We start from the raw sequence: 18,459 nt of genomic DNA, 5'->3' as shown, positions 1-18,459 counted from the left end.
GTGACTGTTTGACGATTGGCACGCGACCCGGTTTTAAAGTACAACCATATAGGGTATGGCAGACTGGTAACTGAGAGGGGGGCGGTTGAAAGAGCGAGGTCATGGAAGGCCCAGATGAAACGCTTTTAATGTGTATCACAACTGCAATTAATCTTATTAACACGCTGGGCTGGGGCTGCTCACCCTGCCCCGGGTGTTCAGGGGTATTGGAGGGGCATGCTTTGAAGGACTGTTTTCTTTGATGGTGCAGATGGAACAGAAGCGTATCAGACTTTGTATCTGGTACCAGAAAGGCCTTTTGTGTGCCCGTGCAGATGCATTCCGTTTTGAGAAGCAAACAAAACTTAATGCAGATTGATAAGATGTACAAAAGAGAGTGGGTTTTCAACGTGGTCTTGTAGCTGTGGGCTCTGGGACCAGACAGAATCAGCTGAAAAGGGAGGGAGCCTCCTCCTTGGTGCTCAGCATCCGGCTCGTGACAGCTCCGGGAGCAAAAAATTTAAAAAACATGAGTTGTTGGGAGGCAAGAGTAAAAATACAGGAAACACCAAACCAGAGAAGGTGTTGTGATGAGAAATCTAATGGATGGGGTGGTGCAGGGGTTCCTGAGGCTGCTGTGGTTAGAATGGCTTCCTGGGTGGGGTGGCCTTGATAGGGTCACAGGGTGAGGGTTGGGAGTGCGGGGCACTCATGGGGGAAAGATAGTGGGCCAGAGGGCAGGGTGGTGTAGTGGGTAGGGGTGAGGCTGACCTGTAGATGCCACACTTTGATCTATCCATGTCTGTCTTCCACAAGTGTGTGCGAGAGAAGCTAGTACAGTACTGCATCCTTATAAGGCTGCTGCCCAGTTCTGTTTCTGCCACCCCCTTTTTTTTTTTCCAGAAGTCCTCTAAAATACCTCTAGATTCCCTTCTGCTGTACTCTTTGTTGTTGTTTAACAAGTAGCCTTGGGGACAAAGAGGTTGTTTGAAATATTGAGTTCAACAAATGTGGTTTGGGTATGCTAATATCCTCTGACGAATACACAGTCTAGTCACTAAGTGAATAATGGATGGGAAAAGAAATATCTGTTCCTGTATATAATGTACCCACTTGCTCATAATTAGTGAATGTCACACTTAAAACATTATTAAAGATCTGTTCTCTTCAAGTCTCCTTGCTGTGTATGTACATATGCCAGTTTTGCACCTGCAGGGCTTCTCAGAGACTTCAGCATCCTGAAGTTCTTTGGGAATCAGCGAGGGGGAGTAGAGGAGGAGGAAGAGGGGGACGGCCCTTGCTGTCCACAGGACATCTTGGAGGATTAGCAGTGCTGTTGACAGTGTCCTGTGCGTTGCCCTTGCTCCCTCAGCTGCCCTCCACTTGGTCCATTTACTTTTCCCGCCTTAAGACAATAGCGGTGCATCTCTTGAACCAAGGACGTTGAGGGGGCTGTTACATCCCCGCTTCCTTTTTCTTTGCTATTGGAGCGGCAAACAGATGGCTGCATAGAAGAGCTGCCTACAAGCTAAATTTGGGCAAGACGGGTCCCTGAATCTTCATATAAATGGAAATAAGAGTCCTAGCTCTATATCCTGCCACTAAAAAAAAAAAAAAAAAAAATCTTCCTGTGTGGTGGGGGATACAACCCGAGACTGGTGAGAATGAATCAGTGTGCCATGGCCAGACGTCCCTTGACGTGGCACCCGTCAACCCTGGTGCCATGAGAATGAGGCAGCAAGCAGCACGCTGTGCTTCTAAGGTCAGAACGGCACCTGGGACTTCCCTGGTGCTCCAGTGCTTAAGACTCTGAGCTTCCACTGCAGGGGGCACAGGTTCCATCCCTGGTTGGGGAGCTAAGAACTAAGATCCCGCATGCCCCGTCACGTGGCCAAAAAACCCAAATAAACAAAACAGACAAACAGAAAAGAAAAAACAGCAGCACCCAACCTTCCAGAAACAAGTGTTCTGGTTCTTTCCTTCAGGAATAGACTCTTCCTTACTCCGGACTCTGCCTGCAGTGCAGGAGACCCGGGTTTGATCCCTGGTTTGGGAAGATTCCCTGGAGAAGGGAATGGCTACCCACTCCAGTATTCTTGCCTGGGAAATCCCATGGACAGACGAGCCTGGTGGACTACGGTCCATGGCGTCACAAAGAGTTGGACACAGCTGAGTGAGTAACACTTTCACTATTCCAGAACAATTGTCTTTTTACTGTGATGTATTTTGCTTTGCTTTCTTGTGGGTTTTCCTCCCTTGTTCATGACACCTGCCCACGTTGCAGTTCAGCTTCACACTGTCCACTGGAGTTCCACTAGCTGCCTGAGGCTACATAGCCTTAAATTATTTAAAATGAAATAAAATTTAAAACTCAGTTCCCCATTTCAAACTCTCAGGTGCCATGTGTGGCTTGTCCTATTTTGGACAATGCAGATATAGAGCTTTTCCATCATTTCAGATCATGCTGTTGGATGGAACTTTCTGAGTTCCCACAGCACCTCTACCTACTTTAACACTTAGAGGTTGTGGTGCCGTAAGCGAGGAATGTTTGGCAGATGTTGACTGTAAATATGAAGCTGTCCCCCATGGACTTTCTTGAGAGCACCATTCAGGGTTGAGCGGGGCATTTCGTGTGCCTGCTCAGTCATGTCCGACTCTTTGTGACTCTTTGGACTGTAGCCTGCCAGGGTTCTCTGTCCATGGGACCTTCCAGGCAAGAGTACTGGAGTGGGTTGCCATTTCCTCCTTCAGGGGATCTTCTGGACCCAGGGATTGAACCTGAGGCTCATGTGGCTCCTGAATTGACCCTCTTGGGACTTTGCAGGCTTAGCTTTGTGTAACAGCGTTTCTGTGTTCATCACAGGGTTTCCGCTTTGCACATGTAAAGGACATCTCGGGACAGTGTTTTCCTACCTGCTAATCTAATGGTTTAAAATACAATTCAGGAGCATCGCCCCTGACTTGCAGAAAGCGTCTTTTGAGCTCCACGAATGGCTTGCTCAGTAGTTCCTGGAAATCACTGCTTCATCCTGTGCTTTCATATGCAGACCTGCTTTGGTTTGCTTATAGGTTCCTCCTTGATTGCCGTAGAAGAATCTCTCCTGGAGGAGATTTTCCTATTTTGCTTAGGTCCATGATACTTTATATGATGTCTTTGTTGGAACAGAACCTGGAAGGAAGACGTGTGAAGTCTTTACCTAGACTACACTTCTCTCAAGCTATTTGTGAATTCCATTTGCAGCATGGCCAACTTGTCCAGGGAAGGGTAGTCTTAGGAAGGAGGGTGCTTGGTGTTTTATCCCCTACACAATACAAGGCTGGCACCTGTTCCAGCTGTAATTGCACCCAGCATCCCAGTCTTTGAGGGACATCAGTAGGTCACTGCCTATTTCAGCTGGAGAGGAGATGAAAAGTAGGAATTCATGAGTTTGGAATGGAACCTCACTTAGAGAAGGTACCTGTTGACTTGATAAGTTTATCCTCCTCCACTGAGAGAGGCTGGGCCCCAAACTGGTCAGGAGTCAGAGCTGCTCCCCATGAGAGCCGCAGGACTGCCAGTGGGGAGGTGATGACAGTCTTTACTCCTGTCTTGGCATGATGCGGATATGTATTGTCCTCCACTCAACCTAGGAATCTGGGCTATTTGCAATTTTTAAAGAGTCAGTTGTTTCTGGGAGAGGTCTGTGATGCAAACAAAATAATGCCACACGTGCAAGGGCAGGGAGTACGACAGACTTGACTAGGCTGAGAACCAAGAAAAGGCAAAAAGGCTGGGACCAGAGTGGTCTCTCCCAGTTTTAAGTGCTTGGTACAGAGCTGGGCATCAGGAGGCATGTAATAAGTAGTTGTTGAATAATGGGTTGTATTGGCCATGGGTCACAAAGAGTCGGACATGACTGTTAGTTTCATAACAGTCCTATAAAGTTCATATTGTTCTGTACATTTTAAAAAGATGAGAAAACTGAGACTCAGGTTAAATAACTCACCTTTGGTCCCACAGCTAGAATGTGGCAGAGCCATGATTCAGACCTAAGTATGCCTAAGCCTTAGACCAGCTGCCTTCACTAGGCTCAAACAGAAGGAGCAATAGGGCCATATTCACCTTCTCTTCTTTTCCCTCCCTCTGCCCTCCCATCTCTCTCCCTTTCTCCCTGTTCCCCCCTCATAGTTACTCTCAGATGCTTTATACTTGTTTAGGTTTTTTTTTTTTATTGTTATATTTTTAACTCAAGAAATTATGCTGTATTTTATACAGTGCTGTTGTCAATTATATCTCAATAAAACTGGAAGAAAAAAACTTTAATTGTGATATGATTTCAGAATTAGACAAAAAAAATGGCAGGAAGGGTGTAAGCAGTGTCCAGGTTCGTAGGGGTCTGTATATTCTTGGACAGTTGGGTTGTGAGCCCCTCCAACCTGGAGCCGGGCCACGCTGACTTCACACAGTCTGAGCCACGCTGCCTGGGATTCCTGTGTGTCTGGGAGGTAGGGCGTGCCCCTTACGAAAGTTCATCGGTGTAAAAACAGCAGTGTGACCTCACCCAGAAACTGAGGTAAACCCAAGAGCAAGCCGTCCAGAGATTGCTAGGTGTAAACGTGAGCAAAGAGTCTAGGGTTTATAGTTTTGAGCTCACCCTCTGAGAAACTGGAGGGTTTGGGGAATGTAAAAGAAAAGTGGCTTATAAAAAAGATGACTGGTAACTAACTTCCCAAGCAGACACTCTCAGGCGTGGCACCATACCCTCCCCAGCTGCCAAGAACAATAGCGGATGCGTTCAGAGACTCCTGCGACCATGCCATTTCCTCCTCGCCATGCAATTACAGATGAATGTTTATGCTCCGTGCTCTGTGCTCCACGCCCGCCACGCGGTTTTTTTTTTAACCCTCTCCTTCCTATCACCTTTGTACTCATGGAATCTACTTTCTCCCTTCTGGGTTCTGTTCTGCTAGTATAGTAGTAGTGTTAGTAGCTCAGTCATGCCCGACTCTTTGAGACCCTCCTCTGTCCATGGGATTCTCCAGGCAAGAATACTGAAGTGGGTTGCCATGCCCTTCTCCAGGGGATCTTCCCGAACCAGGGATCAAACCTAGGTCTCCTGCATCGCAGGCAGATTCTTGACCATCTGAGCCACCCGGAAAGGGTGTCCTCCACTCCAGGGCCTCACGTGTGGCTCCTAGGCCTTTCCCTTTGCTGCCAGACTCCTTTACTTGGAGGAACTGAGCTTAGTTAACCTCCTGGAAGTCTTTTTTTCTCTGGCATTCCTCACTCACACCTGTGCTGGACAGGAAGTGCCATGAAGATGGAGGTGCTGTGTGACGTTCCCTCACGGGGCAAGGCCTGGCCCACAGCTTCTGTTGAGAAAATACTTGCTGAATGAGTGGGCCTTGGTGAGTGCTACCTCAGTTGACTGAAAAATGCAAGATCACAGAAGAAGAATGTAGATCTTAGACTCTTATCAGAAGGAAAAAAAAATTAACTCTGGGTGGTGATGAATGTAAACTAAACTTATTTTGGTGACCATTTTTATGTACATATAAAGTCATTAGGTTCTACACTTGAAACAAACAGGATGTTACACGTCAAAGTCACTTAAGTCGTGTCCAACTCCGCGACCCTATAAACTGTAGCCCTCCAGGCTCCTCTGTCCAAGGGATTCTCCAGGCAAGAATATTGGAGTGGCTTGCCATGCCCTGCTCCAGGGGATCTTACTGAACCCAGGATCGAACCTGAGTCTTCTGTGTCTCCTGCATTAGCAGGCGGGTTCTTTTCCACTATCACCACCTGGGAAGCCTACTATGTTTATACCTTAAACTATTATAATGTTGTGAATCAATTATACTTGATTCACAAGTATATATAGGTATTTAAAGAAAATACAAGCTCACAGCCCTTTAGGGTTTAATTGCTTCTCTGGGATTTGCTTTGCAGTTGATCTTTTAATAATGAGATTTTAGGTTTGGAGGAGATCTTGGAGACCTTTGGGTCCGGCTCTTCTCTGTTGTTGCTTCCTATGGTTTGCTGGGTTTGTAATCTCTGAGGAAGTCGGCTAAGTGGTTTACACAGGCATGTCTCAGTTATGCGTGTGTGCATGACCCAGGGCAAGTTTCTCTTCCCAGACTGGCCTGCGCCTTTAACTAAAGCTCCTGGGAATGCTGACCCGAGGGGGCCTCAAGATGGGAGCCAAGTCCAGTGTCATCAGCAAAACCTGTGATCAAAGACTGACCGAAATGATCTGACCGCCTGCCCATTGCTCTTCTGCACTCCTCTCAGCCTTTCTCTCCTTCTTTCTTCAAGTAGTAAGCCCCTGGATCACATGTATGCTCCAGTATTCAGACAGGTCACTATTTTTGTGTATTTTTCATGGTGAGCCTTTGGTTTCCTTGACGCCTTGAGTGGAGCCGTCCTGTCTCGTCGGTCACGCTAGTGGAAGCACGTTTTTGCTAACAGAAAGCCGGGAAGCACTTTGGAGCTGTCTACTCCAGTATCGTTTCTTATTTGAAAAGAAACGAGAGAGCAGACTCAGGTTAGTAGCCCAGAGCACAGCATTAGTTTTGGTGACCTGGCCTAGCTGCAAGTCTGGTTGGAATGGGGCACTTTCCCAGCACCCTTTGCCCTGCCAACATCACGTCCCACACCCATGACATGGAACGTCTCTTATTGTATACTTTTGTTTTTAAAATGTTACGTATATATATTTTGTTTAATGAAAGGTTATTTTTGGCTGTAGTGTGTGGCATGTGGGATCTTAGTTGGGATTCCCAACCAGGGATTGAATGCTCGTCCCTAGTCATGGAAACGCAGTCTTACCCACTGGACGTCCAGGGAAGTACCATGTATTATAATTATTTTCTTTTTTTTTCTCAATTGAGGTGTAGTTGATTTACTGTGTTTCAGGTGTACAGCAAAGTGGTTCTGTTTCAGATAGATTCTTTTTCAGGTTCTTTTCCATTATAAGTTGTAGAAGATACTGAATATGGTTCCCTCTACTATACAGTAGGTCCTTGGTGTTTATCTTTAGTATTTATTAGTGTGTTTCTGTTAATCCAAAATTCCTAGTTTATCCCTCCCCCTCTTATTGTATACTTTTTAGGGTATGCTTTGAAGAGTCTTTGGATAGTTCATAGTGAATAATGAATGCTGGAAGACTCATTTTCTGCTTCAGCCATGACCTGTAGCTGGCTAATTGTGGACTGGAAAGAGCAGGTCAGGCAGAGAGACTTGAGAGACATGTTTTAAATAGGAAATAGTCACTGAAGCTCCTAAAAAGTTACTTTAATCTACAGCTTTTTCCTTCCCTAATCATTGACACCAAAAATAAGATTGCTCTGGGACTTGACACTGGTAGATAGAATGCTCCCCAAGGGACTTGAGGTTTGTTTCCAAAGCTGGGCAGTGACCACGCTGGCCTCCCAACACTGACCCGTCAGACCTCTCCAGGACAGGACTGGAATCGAAAAGTTCCTGAGATGACTTACAGTCAGCACAGCTCTCTCTGGGTCTCCAGTCAAGGAACTTGAGACCTGAATGGATTTGATGCCCTTAAAGTTCTTTCCTCGCTGGTGGGGGTGTGTTCATCACACTAGCTCACAGTGCCTGGTGGGAGCAAATGCCTACTCGGATAGCCTGCAGCTGCGAGGATGGGGTGATGTATCTGGCTGGAAAAGAGGTACTTTTTAAAGGCTGTATTTAGGGGGTTATTAAATCATCCGATCTTCTATCTTGAAGGTTATTAGGACCCTCTTCTTTTTTTGAGTTTATTTCCCAGGCTTGAATCTGATTATGCAGCCTTTCTTTAAGTTTTCAAACACCCACACAGGAATGGTGGGGGCCTATTCAGTTTAGTGGAAACAGCATAGTGGACCTGCGTTAAAATCGAGCCTGGTCTCTTAACCAGTTGGGTTGTCCCCGGCAAGAAACTTGACCCCTGTTAACCTCAGTGTCTCTGTAACATGGGGATGCTGACGAAGATTAAATGAGGACCCCGGGTGGAAGTGCCTGGAGTTACTGAGGGTCGGTGGGCTTTGGGATCAGGTTTTTCAGGTAAGTGCCAACACTTATACAGAGCAGTTTTTATTGGTATATTAGTTTATGTCTTAGAACTTGATCTCATCTAGAAACGAAAGTAAAAATGCCTGCTTGGTTAGGTTTTTGGGAGAAGCAAATGCCGTGTAAGTCAGGTGCCTGGCATGCCTGGCTTCAGGGGCCACAGTACTCTGGAGTGTGGCCATCGGTGATCGACATCAGCTGTCACACGATGTCATGCACTGGTTGAGCTCTTTAGACAAAACAGTTAGTGAAATTTTCACAGTCAAGAGAGGATTTCACTAAAATCTTCCCCTCCAGAGTGTGGGGAGAGACTGGAGGGATGGGGGTTGAGAGTGGGTGGGTCCAGGAAGTCTGGCTACCTGTATCTTCCTTTGGAAGATGAAATTACCTTCTGGCAGTTGTGTTGAATTTGACAGGTCAGTGATTAGTGCCAGTTTAACACTTATTAACTACCATTTGCTGATAAAGACTGTAAAGCTATAAAAATCGTAAAGTTCATAAGGGGTGTGTGTGTGTGAAGGTAAAGTGCTCCATAGTTATTGTTTTGTGGCATGTGAAAAGAATCCTGGCTTTTCTGCATTTTTTCCTATGATTGCTCATGGATGGTTTGGCTTATTTTTCTTCTAGGATGTGGAGAAAGAGAAGGAAACCCACAATTACCTCAGCAAAGAGGAAATCAAAGAGAAAGTTCATAAATACAACTTAGCAGTCACAGACAAGTTGAAGATGACCTTGGTGAGCACCCATGCTAATAATACTGTTTAGCTTGACAATGTCAAAGGACAACTATAAGTTGTTGGTACCACAGTCTGTATGTTTAAAAATGTCTGAATCACGCTTGCAGAAATTTAAAGATTAAGGTATATAGGACCGGAAAACCCGATATTTCTGCATCTTTCAAATGAAAGCTGTATTTTGAAGTAGCTTTATCTCAAAATCAGTCAACGCTTCATAACATTTTATTTTGAAAGATGTTATGACCTCCAAAGGGTTCTTAGCATTGAGTGTAATCCTTGCCTGTTTAACACAGGGGCGGTAACTCAGATTCTAACAAGGCCTTAGATAAGTTTTACCTTACGCAAATAAATCTGGAAGTGTCAGGAAAAGGATTTTGTCACCATGGATTGGGATATAATTGAGCTTGGAGTTTTCTCAGCTGGTTGTGGGTGTAAGACGGAACGTGTATTAATAATACTCAGCTTCCTACACTGTTGTTTCAACTTTGTGTTTTCTGCACCTTTGTGCTGGAGCTGTTTGAAGCTCAGTGGGGAGCGAGGATGTAGGAGGGAGAAGCCCAGGCTTGGTGGCACAGGAAGGGAAGCCCACAGCAGAGCCCGCTGCGGGTTCCTCTGGCTGGTCTGGCCTTGCCCCGCCACTTGGTGACCTTCCTTGAAGCACCTGCCACCCCTCGGTGCCAGTGTCCAGGGGCTTGAAGCCCTGCCTGGCCGTCTAGTGACCCTGAACTGACAGAGCTCAGATAGGACGACCTGGTTAGAACAGGTCCCACTGAATTCTGTGACCCTTGGGGAGGAGCTTTTAAAAGTATAAACCTTGTGAGAAAGGATCCCTATCTGGTGGGATTCTACCCAAAAAGGGAGGCAGCAGATAATACGCCTCTTTATTCCACCAGTCTTCATCTCCTTTTTCAAACATGGTTTTTATCAAAGCAGAACATTCCTCCTCGGAGATTAAAACAGATGCAAATTTCCATGTCATTTCAAAGATTAAAAAGAAAAAGTGAAATGTTGTATAATACTTTCCACAAGAATAATGAGTGAATTAGTATTATAAATTGATCTTATAGAAAGGAAGAAAAATAATGGCCCGTAAAGGAGATTTTTCATGTTCTGTGTTAACTGTCATTTATATATAACTTAACCTGAAGGCTCATTTAAATAAAGCATTACAATATTTGTTTTTTTTCTGAATATACTAGAAGTTAAAAGTGAAGACCAGACCATTATAACTATTTGTAGCAACTAAAATATTCTACCACCAATTAAGACAAGTGAAGGTGATTTCCCCTGGTCCAGTGGTTAGGACTCCACATTTCTACTGCAGGAGCCCCTGGTTAGGGTATTAGGACCCTGCATGCTGCGTGGCCTAGCCAAACAAAAAAACAAAAGAAAACACAAGTGTTTGTATCATAATGTCTGTGGTTTACATTGTAACTTGAATTTGTTCTAAAAATATTTCTGCTTGAGGTGTCTGAAGTGCCTCATTGTATATCCCATGCTAGCGGGGAATCCTACGCTATATAAAATAGTTTACACAAAATTGGTAATAGCTGGCACACAGGCTAGCCACTAGGAATGAAAATAGCTTGTTTGCTTCCTGTCTGCTGCTTGTTATTTGACTGTTTCAGAGTCCTAATTGTGACTTTCCTTTTTTGTGTAATAGCTGGTCATCAGTTGGAGATGTTGTTTCCTTTGAGCAGTTAGCCTGCACATGGCCCCAAGCTTTAACAAGCCTTGTGGTTTGGCCAGCATCTGTGCCAGGGGATGGGAGGCTCACCCGTGGGCCCCGACCTTTCACATGCAGCTTCGCAGGCTTTGGTCCCCACATCTGCCCTGCAGACCTTGCCTGAGAAGCACTTTCCTGGAGTGTGTTAACCTTTCCGAGGTCATCTCCTGAGGGGCCCTCTTGAATGAGCCTCTGCCACAAAGCCATAAAAGAAGCGAACAAGAGAGGGAGTGTTTCACCTTCCTTTTCTGTTGTTGTTTTGATACGCTCCTTCCCTAAAATGCCCAGCTCATGTGTGTGTTCCTCTTCCTGCCTCAGAATTCAAATGGGATTTACACTGGCTTCATTAAAGTACAGATGGAACTCTGCAAACCTTCACAGACTGCTGGAAAACCCACTCCCAGTAGCAATGGCTGTATGAACACCCTTCACATCAGCAGCACAAACACGGTTGGCGAAGTGATTGAGGCCCTGCTTAAGAAGTTTCTTGTGACCGAGAGCCCTACCAAGTTTGCACTTTATAAGCGGTGTCACAGGGAAGATCAAGGTACCATGCTTAAAATGAAAATGGTTCCTGCTTTTGTTTCTGTCTTTTGACTTCATTTGTGGAAGACTGGTGGATGTACCTGTATCAGTTATGTCAGAGCCCAGGGACATATTCTGGAATAAATGGTGAATGCATCCTGGTTGTCCGAGTTTTTCAGGTGGACAGCTCTCGGTCTGAGAGCCCAGAGGTATCTGTATGTGAAGTATGTGATGGGTATTTATGGAGGATTTATGGGATAGCCTCCCTCCTCTTTGCCCCCACTGCCCCACCCAGCACAAAGAATGCCTTTGGGCTTAAGTTTTCAGTAGCACATTGATGTTGGATGTGATTGGTGAACTTGCAGGCTTCTGTCAATGGCACAGTCCTACGCCCTCCTTTTCCCTTAGCCTGTCTCATGCTAGGTGTGACCCTGGGATGGGGGCACCCTGCCCACCCCACCTCTACCCCTCCAGGGGCATATGCAGTAGATGAATAACATTTTGATCTGAGGTCTACCTGTCTGAACTTAATACCCACTATCAGTGGATTAAACAGAATCTTAAATTACTGCATGAAACTGAATAAGATATTCCAGATCAGGTCATCGCTGAACAGAAATGGATACCGATGGTGGACAGCAGGGATTTAGTGATTCACTAAGTACTGATTTGAAAATGGTGTATATATGTGAACTTGTGCTTTCCCTAGTTTTTCTGAGTTGAGCCTATAGCAGCTGTGGCAGAAAATCCACTCACCTTGGCATGATGGGAAAGTCCCTTGGTTGCCTAGGGATAAAACCCCAGTAGATGCTGAGTATGCTCACGCTTCTTCAACACATACTGTGGGCTGAGCCTGCAGAATACAGGGATGAATAGGCCAAGGTTCCCATCCTTCAGAGGCCACAGGCACTCAGCAGTGGGGGGAAGTTTACATCTCCAGGGGAGATGTATGTATAATGTATAACGCAGTGGTATCTGGAAGTTTGTCTTGCCACCGTCTTTGCCTGCCCCACCTGATCTTTAGCTGCATAATCTAACAGTAATAGCATCCTACTGATGTATTACCCACATGGCAAATCTTTCAACCCTACAAGGCAGAGAGAGAGAGAGAGAGAGAGAATACAGAGCGAGAGAGAGAGAGAATGCAGAGCTTGCGTTCAGACAGACTGCTTTGTTTGTGCCTGCTGATTCTAAATTAATCTGTAGGAAGATTTGCTTCTAGAGTTCTGATTTCATGTTCTTGGGAAGGTATATTTTTATTGTTGCAGGGATTACAGATCCTTTTTTAAGTTTATCTTGCTTTCTAAAAGGAGGAACGGGATTAATTATAAGCCCATTTTGAGAGTGCTACTCATTTAAATCCATTCTCAAGAATTATTTCCTTTTTAAAATCAAGGCCCAGTTTACATTATGCAGATAGAATGGAAATAGTATAGAACTCATTCCACTGTGGGCTATTTATTGGTGACAAGATGAGGGGTGGTGCCCGGGTGGCTGAGGTAATCACACTGTTGCGTTGATCTGGGGATGGGGAGGGCAATGATGTCGTGCTGTGTTTGTGACATGCCTCTCGTTCTCACCAGTCTACGCCTGCAAGCTCTCGGACCGGGAACATCCACTCTACCTGCGTTTGGTAGCAGGTCCCAGAACAGACACACTCAGTTTTGTTCTTCGCGAACATGAAATTGGAGAGGTAAGTGATTGTTCATTCTTGCTTTAAACTCTGCAGACCAGCTGGTCCTGTTTTATCGCTCTGGTCTAGTGACTCTACCACTGACTGCGGAGGAGGAGGGGTGGGGAGGAGAGAGGGAATGTGTGTGTCTGTGTGTGTCTGCCTGTCATGGGAGGAGAGGTGGTCCTGTGGAGGCAGGGTGTTTTTGAATTGTCAGAAATGAACCCAGAGTTAGTCTACAATATAATTTTCTTGTAACACTCATTATTTTGGTCTGTAATTTTCAGAGGTGGAAGGATATACACTTTTTAAAAAATTTGATCACCACCCAGTCTCATTTTCACCCTTTCTACCTCCACATTACTCTAATCCAGCTGAGCTTTGAAAGTCGACACTCTCCATATGTTTGCTGGTAATCAAAGTCTCCAGGCTCCTTTGCTCTAAAGGGAATAAAGGGAAACACAGTCTCTTTACTGTGAAAGCCATTTAACTTTCTAGACTCTCTCTTTCCTCTTTGCCCAGATGATTTAAGAATTCATGTCTATACGTGCATTATTTGCCATTTTCTCTCCAAGAAAGCTTGTATTTAGATCAGTTCAGTTGAGGGAAAAGGCACTTTAGACTGTCCTTCTAGATCAAGTGTCAGTTGAGTAAACCTCTCAAGCTCTGGGTCTCAGCCTTTTGTCTAGAATCAGAAATGGCATGAATTGTCTGTGTAGAACATTTTGTGATGCAGTGAGAATAGTTCTAGGTTAAAAGTTAAAAAACCAAGACTCTGCTTCCTGCCATTCCTTTTACCAGATTAGGAGCACAACAGTGGGTAAATCTATTCTTTTCAGTCCTCAGTTTTAAAATCTGTAAAGTGGGATTGAAAAGGTGGTTTTGAGTCGCAAATTAGAAATGTATGTAAACATGCTTGGTAAAGAGTATGTTTATATGTCACTGTAAATTGGAACTTTATTTAGGGGAGTTTTAGGAAGACAGTGATTTGGGACATTTTGGAAGTTTCTTTTGATCTTTATGTTTTGAAATCTTTAAAATCCACTCTCAGTTTGAAGAGATAGCTTGGTTACAAAAGTCTAAAATTTGAGGTTTTGGTTGGCACACGATAGTCTACCCTCTGCAAACCCAAGTCAGACATATCAGCACAGTCTTGCCAGCACCTTCCCTTTCTTGGTGCTGCTTTCTGAGTGTTGCACGTAGTTTAGTTAGTGTAATTGGAGCTGCATTGTCTGGGAGGGAATTATGTTGGCTTGTTTTGAAATTCACTTTACATTGTGTTCTAATGTTCCAGATTGCTTTTCTGACCTCTCTATGGTATGCTTGTGTCTCAAGTTTTCGAGGTTAACTGAATTGAGAGAAGAAACTTTCCATAGCTGTCAGAGAGTGGGAGGGAGATGCTATTTTATAACATCTTTATTTTGGAGAACTTATGTGAAAAATAAATTGTTAATTTTCAAATTAACAGAGTATTCTAATGTAGACAGTTCTGTTCTCCTGCTTCACTTCTCATTTTCTTTAGTAACTAGCTCAGTCAATCTCCAAGAGCCAATCTCCTTCAATCATCGATCCACTTGGTGGTTTTATTCTGTCTCCTCTCTCTGCACTTGTAATAGGTTATCCTGTTTTTCCCTACCCCACACGCCCTAGGAGTCCCCCATCAGACATTGCTCTTGGCCGAGATAGTGGTGCTCAGCCCAGGACTGAGGGCCTCCTTTTGGGAGGGGAGGACATGTAGTTTGGAAAGAAACCTCCCAGGTCATGCCACATACCCTTCTTGATGTTTACTGCTTAAAAAAAAATTTTTTTTTTTTTTTAATTTTAAGAAAAATGCCATGAACATTTTGTGCCTGCCAAGTACCAGGTGCTATTAGGGAATATGAAGTCAGAAGCTCAAGGGCCAAAGACAAAGCCCACATAGTTGGAAGTATAACAGATGCAGTACAGACAAGAGAAATACTAAGCAAATAATTATAATACTATTTAGATCCTTTGTGATCAGGCCGTGATCAGGGCTTCCAGTGTTCAGTGAAAGTTTCTAAAAGACATAATCCTGACTGAGAGAGAAGGGAAGGAAATCATGGAAGGCTTCTCAGAGACAGTGGCATTGAATCTGGGACTTGAAGGTTCAGGAGTTTGCCAGGCAGAGTGGAGGAGGGGAGAGCATGTGCAAAGCCACACAGGATAATGAGTGAGGGGCACAGGGACAGAGATGGGACTGGAGAGGGGAGGGTCTTTCAGACGTAGCAGAAACAACCACGGGAAGCCATTGGATGATTCCAGACGTGGAGGGTCACGCCTAGACTGGCATTCTAGAGAGAGTGTTCAGGCTGGTTGTTTGGGGGAATAGATTAGGGAATGGAAAAGTGGAGCTAGGAGGCTATCCCAGGGTTGGAGGGGAGGGTGGTGGTGGATAGGAGGGAGTAAGATTGACAGTGGGAACTGGGGAAGAAGGCAGTGACAACAAGGACCCCACGGAGAGGGAGGGTGGAAGGGAGGGTGGAGTTGCGTTTCATGCTTCTGTGGGTTAGTGTCTGATGGAGATAGGTGTTGGCTCTTAGAGCCCTTTTGGAGGCCCTGGGAGGAGGGGAGCAGTGGGCAGTGGGAGTGAGCTGAGGTGGGGATGTAGGGCTGGTCAGGAGGCTCAGCACTCGTCCACCAGGACTTCTGAGAAGGCCTGGCAGCGTTGGGCAGTGTGAGTCAGGAGGGGAAGGCAATCACAGCCCCATGTGCTCCCCGCCCTCCTCGTTCCTAAGTCTTGAATTAATAAACACCTGGCATTTTTCATTTTTGTGTTCCCTCACAGTGGGAAGCCTTCAGCCTGCCAGAGCTGCAGAATTTCTTGAGGATCTTGGACAAGGAAGAAGACGAGCAGCTACAGAACCTGAAGGAGCGCTATGCAGCCTACAGACACAAGCTGGAAGAAGCCCTCAGCCAGGCGTGGAAACCGGGGTAAAGTGTGGGACTCTCTGCCCCTCAGGGACGGCACGGGACCTGCGTGTGCACCGGCGGCCAGGGTCTCTCTTGTCGGAGGGCGGTTTTCTTGCCCTATGATGCTAGGGCCTTTCCTCTTTACAAATCTCTAGATCTAGTTACCCCAAACTGGTCACGCAGCATCCTGCAGCTTGGGCGTCCTCTGTCAGGGATTCTGCAAGCTTGTTCTGTTAACGGCACCACGGTGTTACCTCTTGGCAAGCTGTGAACCTGTGGTCTCATCTGGAGCATTCTAGAGTGCTTTGAAGCATGGACTTTGAGGTTTTTTATTTTTCCTTATTTTCTTTTAGTTAAGTATATGATGATGTTAAGCTTAAGGTTGTGCAAATGATTTTTTTAAAGCTTAACAAGGACTCTGAATACTTGTCTTATGTTGAAACTACCTGTCTGTTACTGGGTTTTTTGTTTTGTTTTTAACGTCAGAGGAAACAATTCATGTGAATTGAAGGGCACAGGAAGCTAGGGACGCTGAGGAGTTGGTGAAGGATTTTGGAGGAGTCTGACAGAAAAGAGGAAGTATGGAAGAAGGTGGAGGGTGGAGGTGGGGAGTCCTGACGGAAGGTGGTTTGGGTAAGTGGATGGTGGAGAAGGAGGTGAACTTGCTTGTTTAAGGGGTTAAAAGGTTTCAGTTTAGAGACATTAAGTCCATTGTCATATTGCTTGATTTCCTGGTGAGTAAAATGTGGGAACGGAAACCAAAGAAAGTAGGAGCTAGAGCCAGAGGAGGAACTGAGGGCGGCGGCAGGGAAGCCAGGAGGAGCCGCCATCTTGGTGAGCTAGCGCCCTCCCGGAGCGGAAGGTCTGACTGGTGCAACTTCTCTGCGCCGTCTGGGCCGTGAGCATCAGCTATGACGCCAGTGAAGTTACAGTTTCACCTGAGGTTGTTTTTCAAAGTGGAAAAGGAGTTTCGGGAGGAGGCAGTGTAGCCCCCAACCCCCTTCCCCCCCTCCCCCGCCCCCCACCACTGGGACTTGTCGAGTGATTTGCAGAGTGAGGAGCTCTCAGCACTCTTTTTTGACAATCATGCCCTCCTTTCCCTTTAGTCTTCCCCTCCCTTCTTCCTCCTTCCCTCCCCTCACTGCTCTCCCTTCTCCCTTTGTCTTATAAATTGAAGTAGACTTGATGTAGAACAGGGGTGTGGATTAAGGAGGCACAGGACGGACCATCAGATCCTCAGTCCCAAAGGGTGACTGTAAAGTGGGGGAGGGGTGGGGGGGCCGCGTCCACTCCCAGCGGACCACAGAGGAGGGGGGTTCTTACGTTTTTAACAGAAGTGCATGTTCCTGCAGACCAAAGAAGTGCATGTGCAATAGGAGCCTTCCTTAAAACAGGTCAGATAATCTCATTTTACGCAGTAGTTAGTCTGAAGCCAGCAGGAGAGGTGTGCTTCTGGAGGGGCCTTCCAGTCTATTTGTAGTCTAGATGGTGTTTATAAATTCCCAAGGAATTGTTAACACTTTGGTGACACCTAATGGATTCTTTTTGAAATTCCAAGGTGCTTCAGTTCTTTGCCTCCTAAGTGAACTGTGCCTTTTTTAAAAATTGCATTTCTGTTCCCTTCTTGGTGGCTCTTCTGACTTCTCAGAGAACACCCGTCTTGTTGGAGGCAGATATGTCGCTTCTGCTATGCCACACACATTTCTGAGACAATCATATCTTCCTAAGCTTTTTAAGGAAAGTTGGAAAGAAACCAAAAAAAGTAGAACTAGCTATAAAATATGTATGGCACATCTTGTTTAATTTTGCATGTAAGTTCCTTTTAGTGCCTCAGTGAGGTTTTAGTGACATTGTCAACCAATACTTTACCTTCATTGTTCAGGGAATGCCTTCATGATTTTTATACTGGTTTTACTATTCAGACTATGGCTTAGGTGTGAGTGTACTGTTATCAACCACCTGGTCTTTTCATTACCCATCCCAGTAAGCTCATATTTTGTGAAGCCTTCGTTTCTCAGACTAAGACACTGTTCGGACCTTAAAGTGTAGTACCTGATGGGTATCTGTGAAATTTTTTTTTTTTTTTTACTTGAAGTAGACTGTCTAAATTAGGCATCCTCGTCTGTATGATCCGGGACCTCGCTCATTGTCATGTGCACTACAAGTTTCAATTTGGAAAACTTACTGTGTTGAAGTCCTGTCGGTTCATAATTCTTGAAGACCAATGGTCTCTCCTCAACACTGGTGGCTGCAGCATTTTTAATGTGTAAGAGGCCATGGGGGCCAAAGATTTAAAAAATTATTGTACAAATTCTTATGTTAAATTAAACTATCTAAGCTTTGCTGTAATACTGTTTTCTCTTCAGTATGTGATGGTACAGGAACGAGGTTAAATGAAGGGGTGGTATTGCAGGGGAGCATTTTAAATCACAGAAGTTAAAAAAAATTATAATATTTATAATTTTCATGAGTTTAAGTTTATTTTTATGGGGAAGAGTTTTTTTTTTTTTTTTCCCTAAAATTGTTTCTGGAATGGCAAATTGTTTCCATTATTAAAAGTTGAAGTTGTTCGTTGATGTTTGTGTGTTTTTATTTATGGTAATATGCCAGATAAAAGAAGGTCATGGGAGTGGGAGGAACTGCTTTTGAAGATAATTGTGGACATGGGCTGAAACGTGACAGTTTTCAGTAGGTTTATGTGGTTCACATTTGTTCTTCCAAATGGTGCTTTTCCTTTGCCTTACCATCTGCGGAAGATAACTGGAGGTGAGTGTCTGCCCACATTCCTAAAACAGTTGTTTTGTGAAATATACATATATTTAGAAGTGTATGAAGTGTATAC

At 45.0% G+C, this 18,459-nt stretch overlaps 1 protein-coding gene across 2 annotated transcripts in view; it reads left to right on the top strand.

Moving 5' to 3' along the window:
• The window catches only part of RASSF3 (Ras association domain family member 3), a 75,757-nt gene extending 57,564 nt beyond the window's left edge, over window positions 1-18,193 (top strand). The window contains exons 2-6 of one of the 2 annotated variants that reach the window (XM_086400210.1): window positions 6,349-6,503; window positions 8,654-8,761; window positions 10,808-11,036; window positions 12,598-12,707; window positions 15,493-18,193. In XM_086400210.1, coding sequence (XP_086256336.1) covers window positions 8,753-8,761; window positions 10,808-11,036; window positions 12,598-12,707; window positions 15,493-15,642 — 498 coding nt within the window. In that variant the 5' untranslated portion in view covers window positions 6,349-6,503; window positions 8,654-8,752 and the 3' untranslated portion in view covers window positions 15,643-18,193. The remainder of the gene's footprint in view (window positions 1-6,348; window positions 6,504-8,653; window positions 8,762-10,807; window positions 11,037-12,597; window positions 12,708-15,492) is intronic. The other variant, XM_086400209.1, reaches the window with a different exon arrangement.
• Window positions 18,194-18,459: the final 266 nt, after the last annotated feature.

Source organism: Bos grunniens, chromosome 5 (assembly GCF_055505025.1).
Source record: "Bos grunniens cultivar Pamir isolate PY7600 chromosome 5, Bosgru_T2T1.0, whole genome shotgun sequence".
In the NCBI taxonomy this organism is placed as follows: Eukaryota; Metazoa; Chordata; class Mammalia; order Artiodactyla; family Bovidae; genus Bos; species Bos grunniens.
This window is presented reverse-complemented; position numbering and strand designations above follow the sequence as displayed.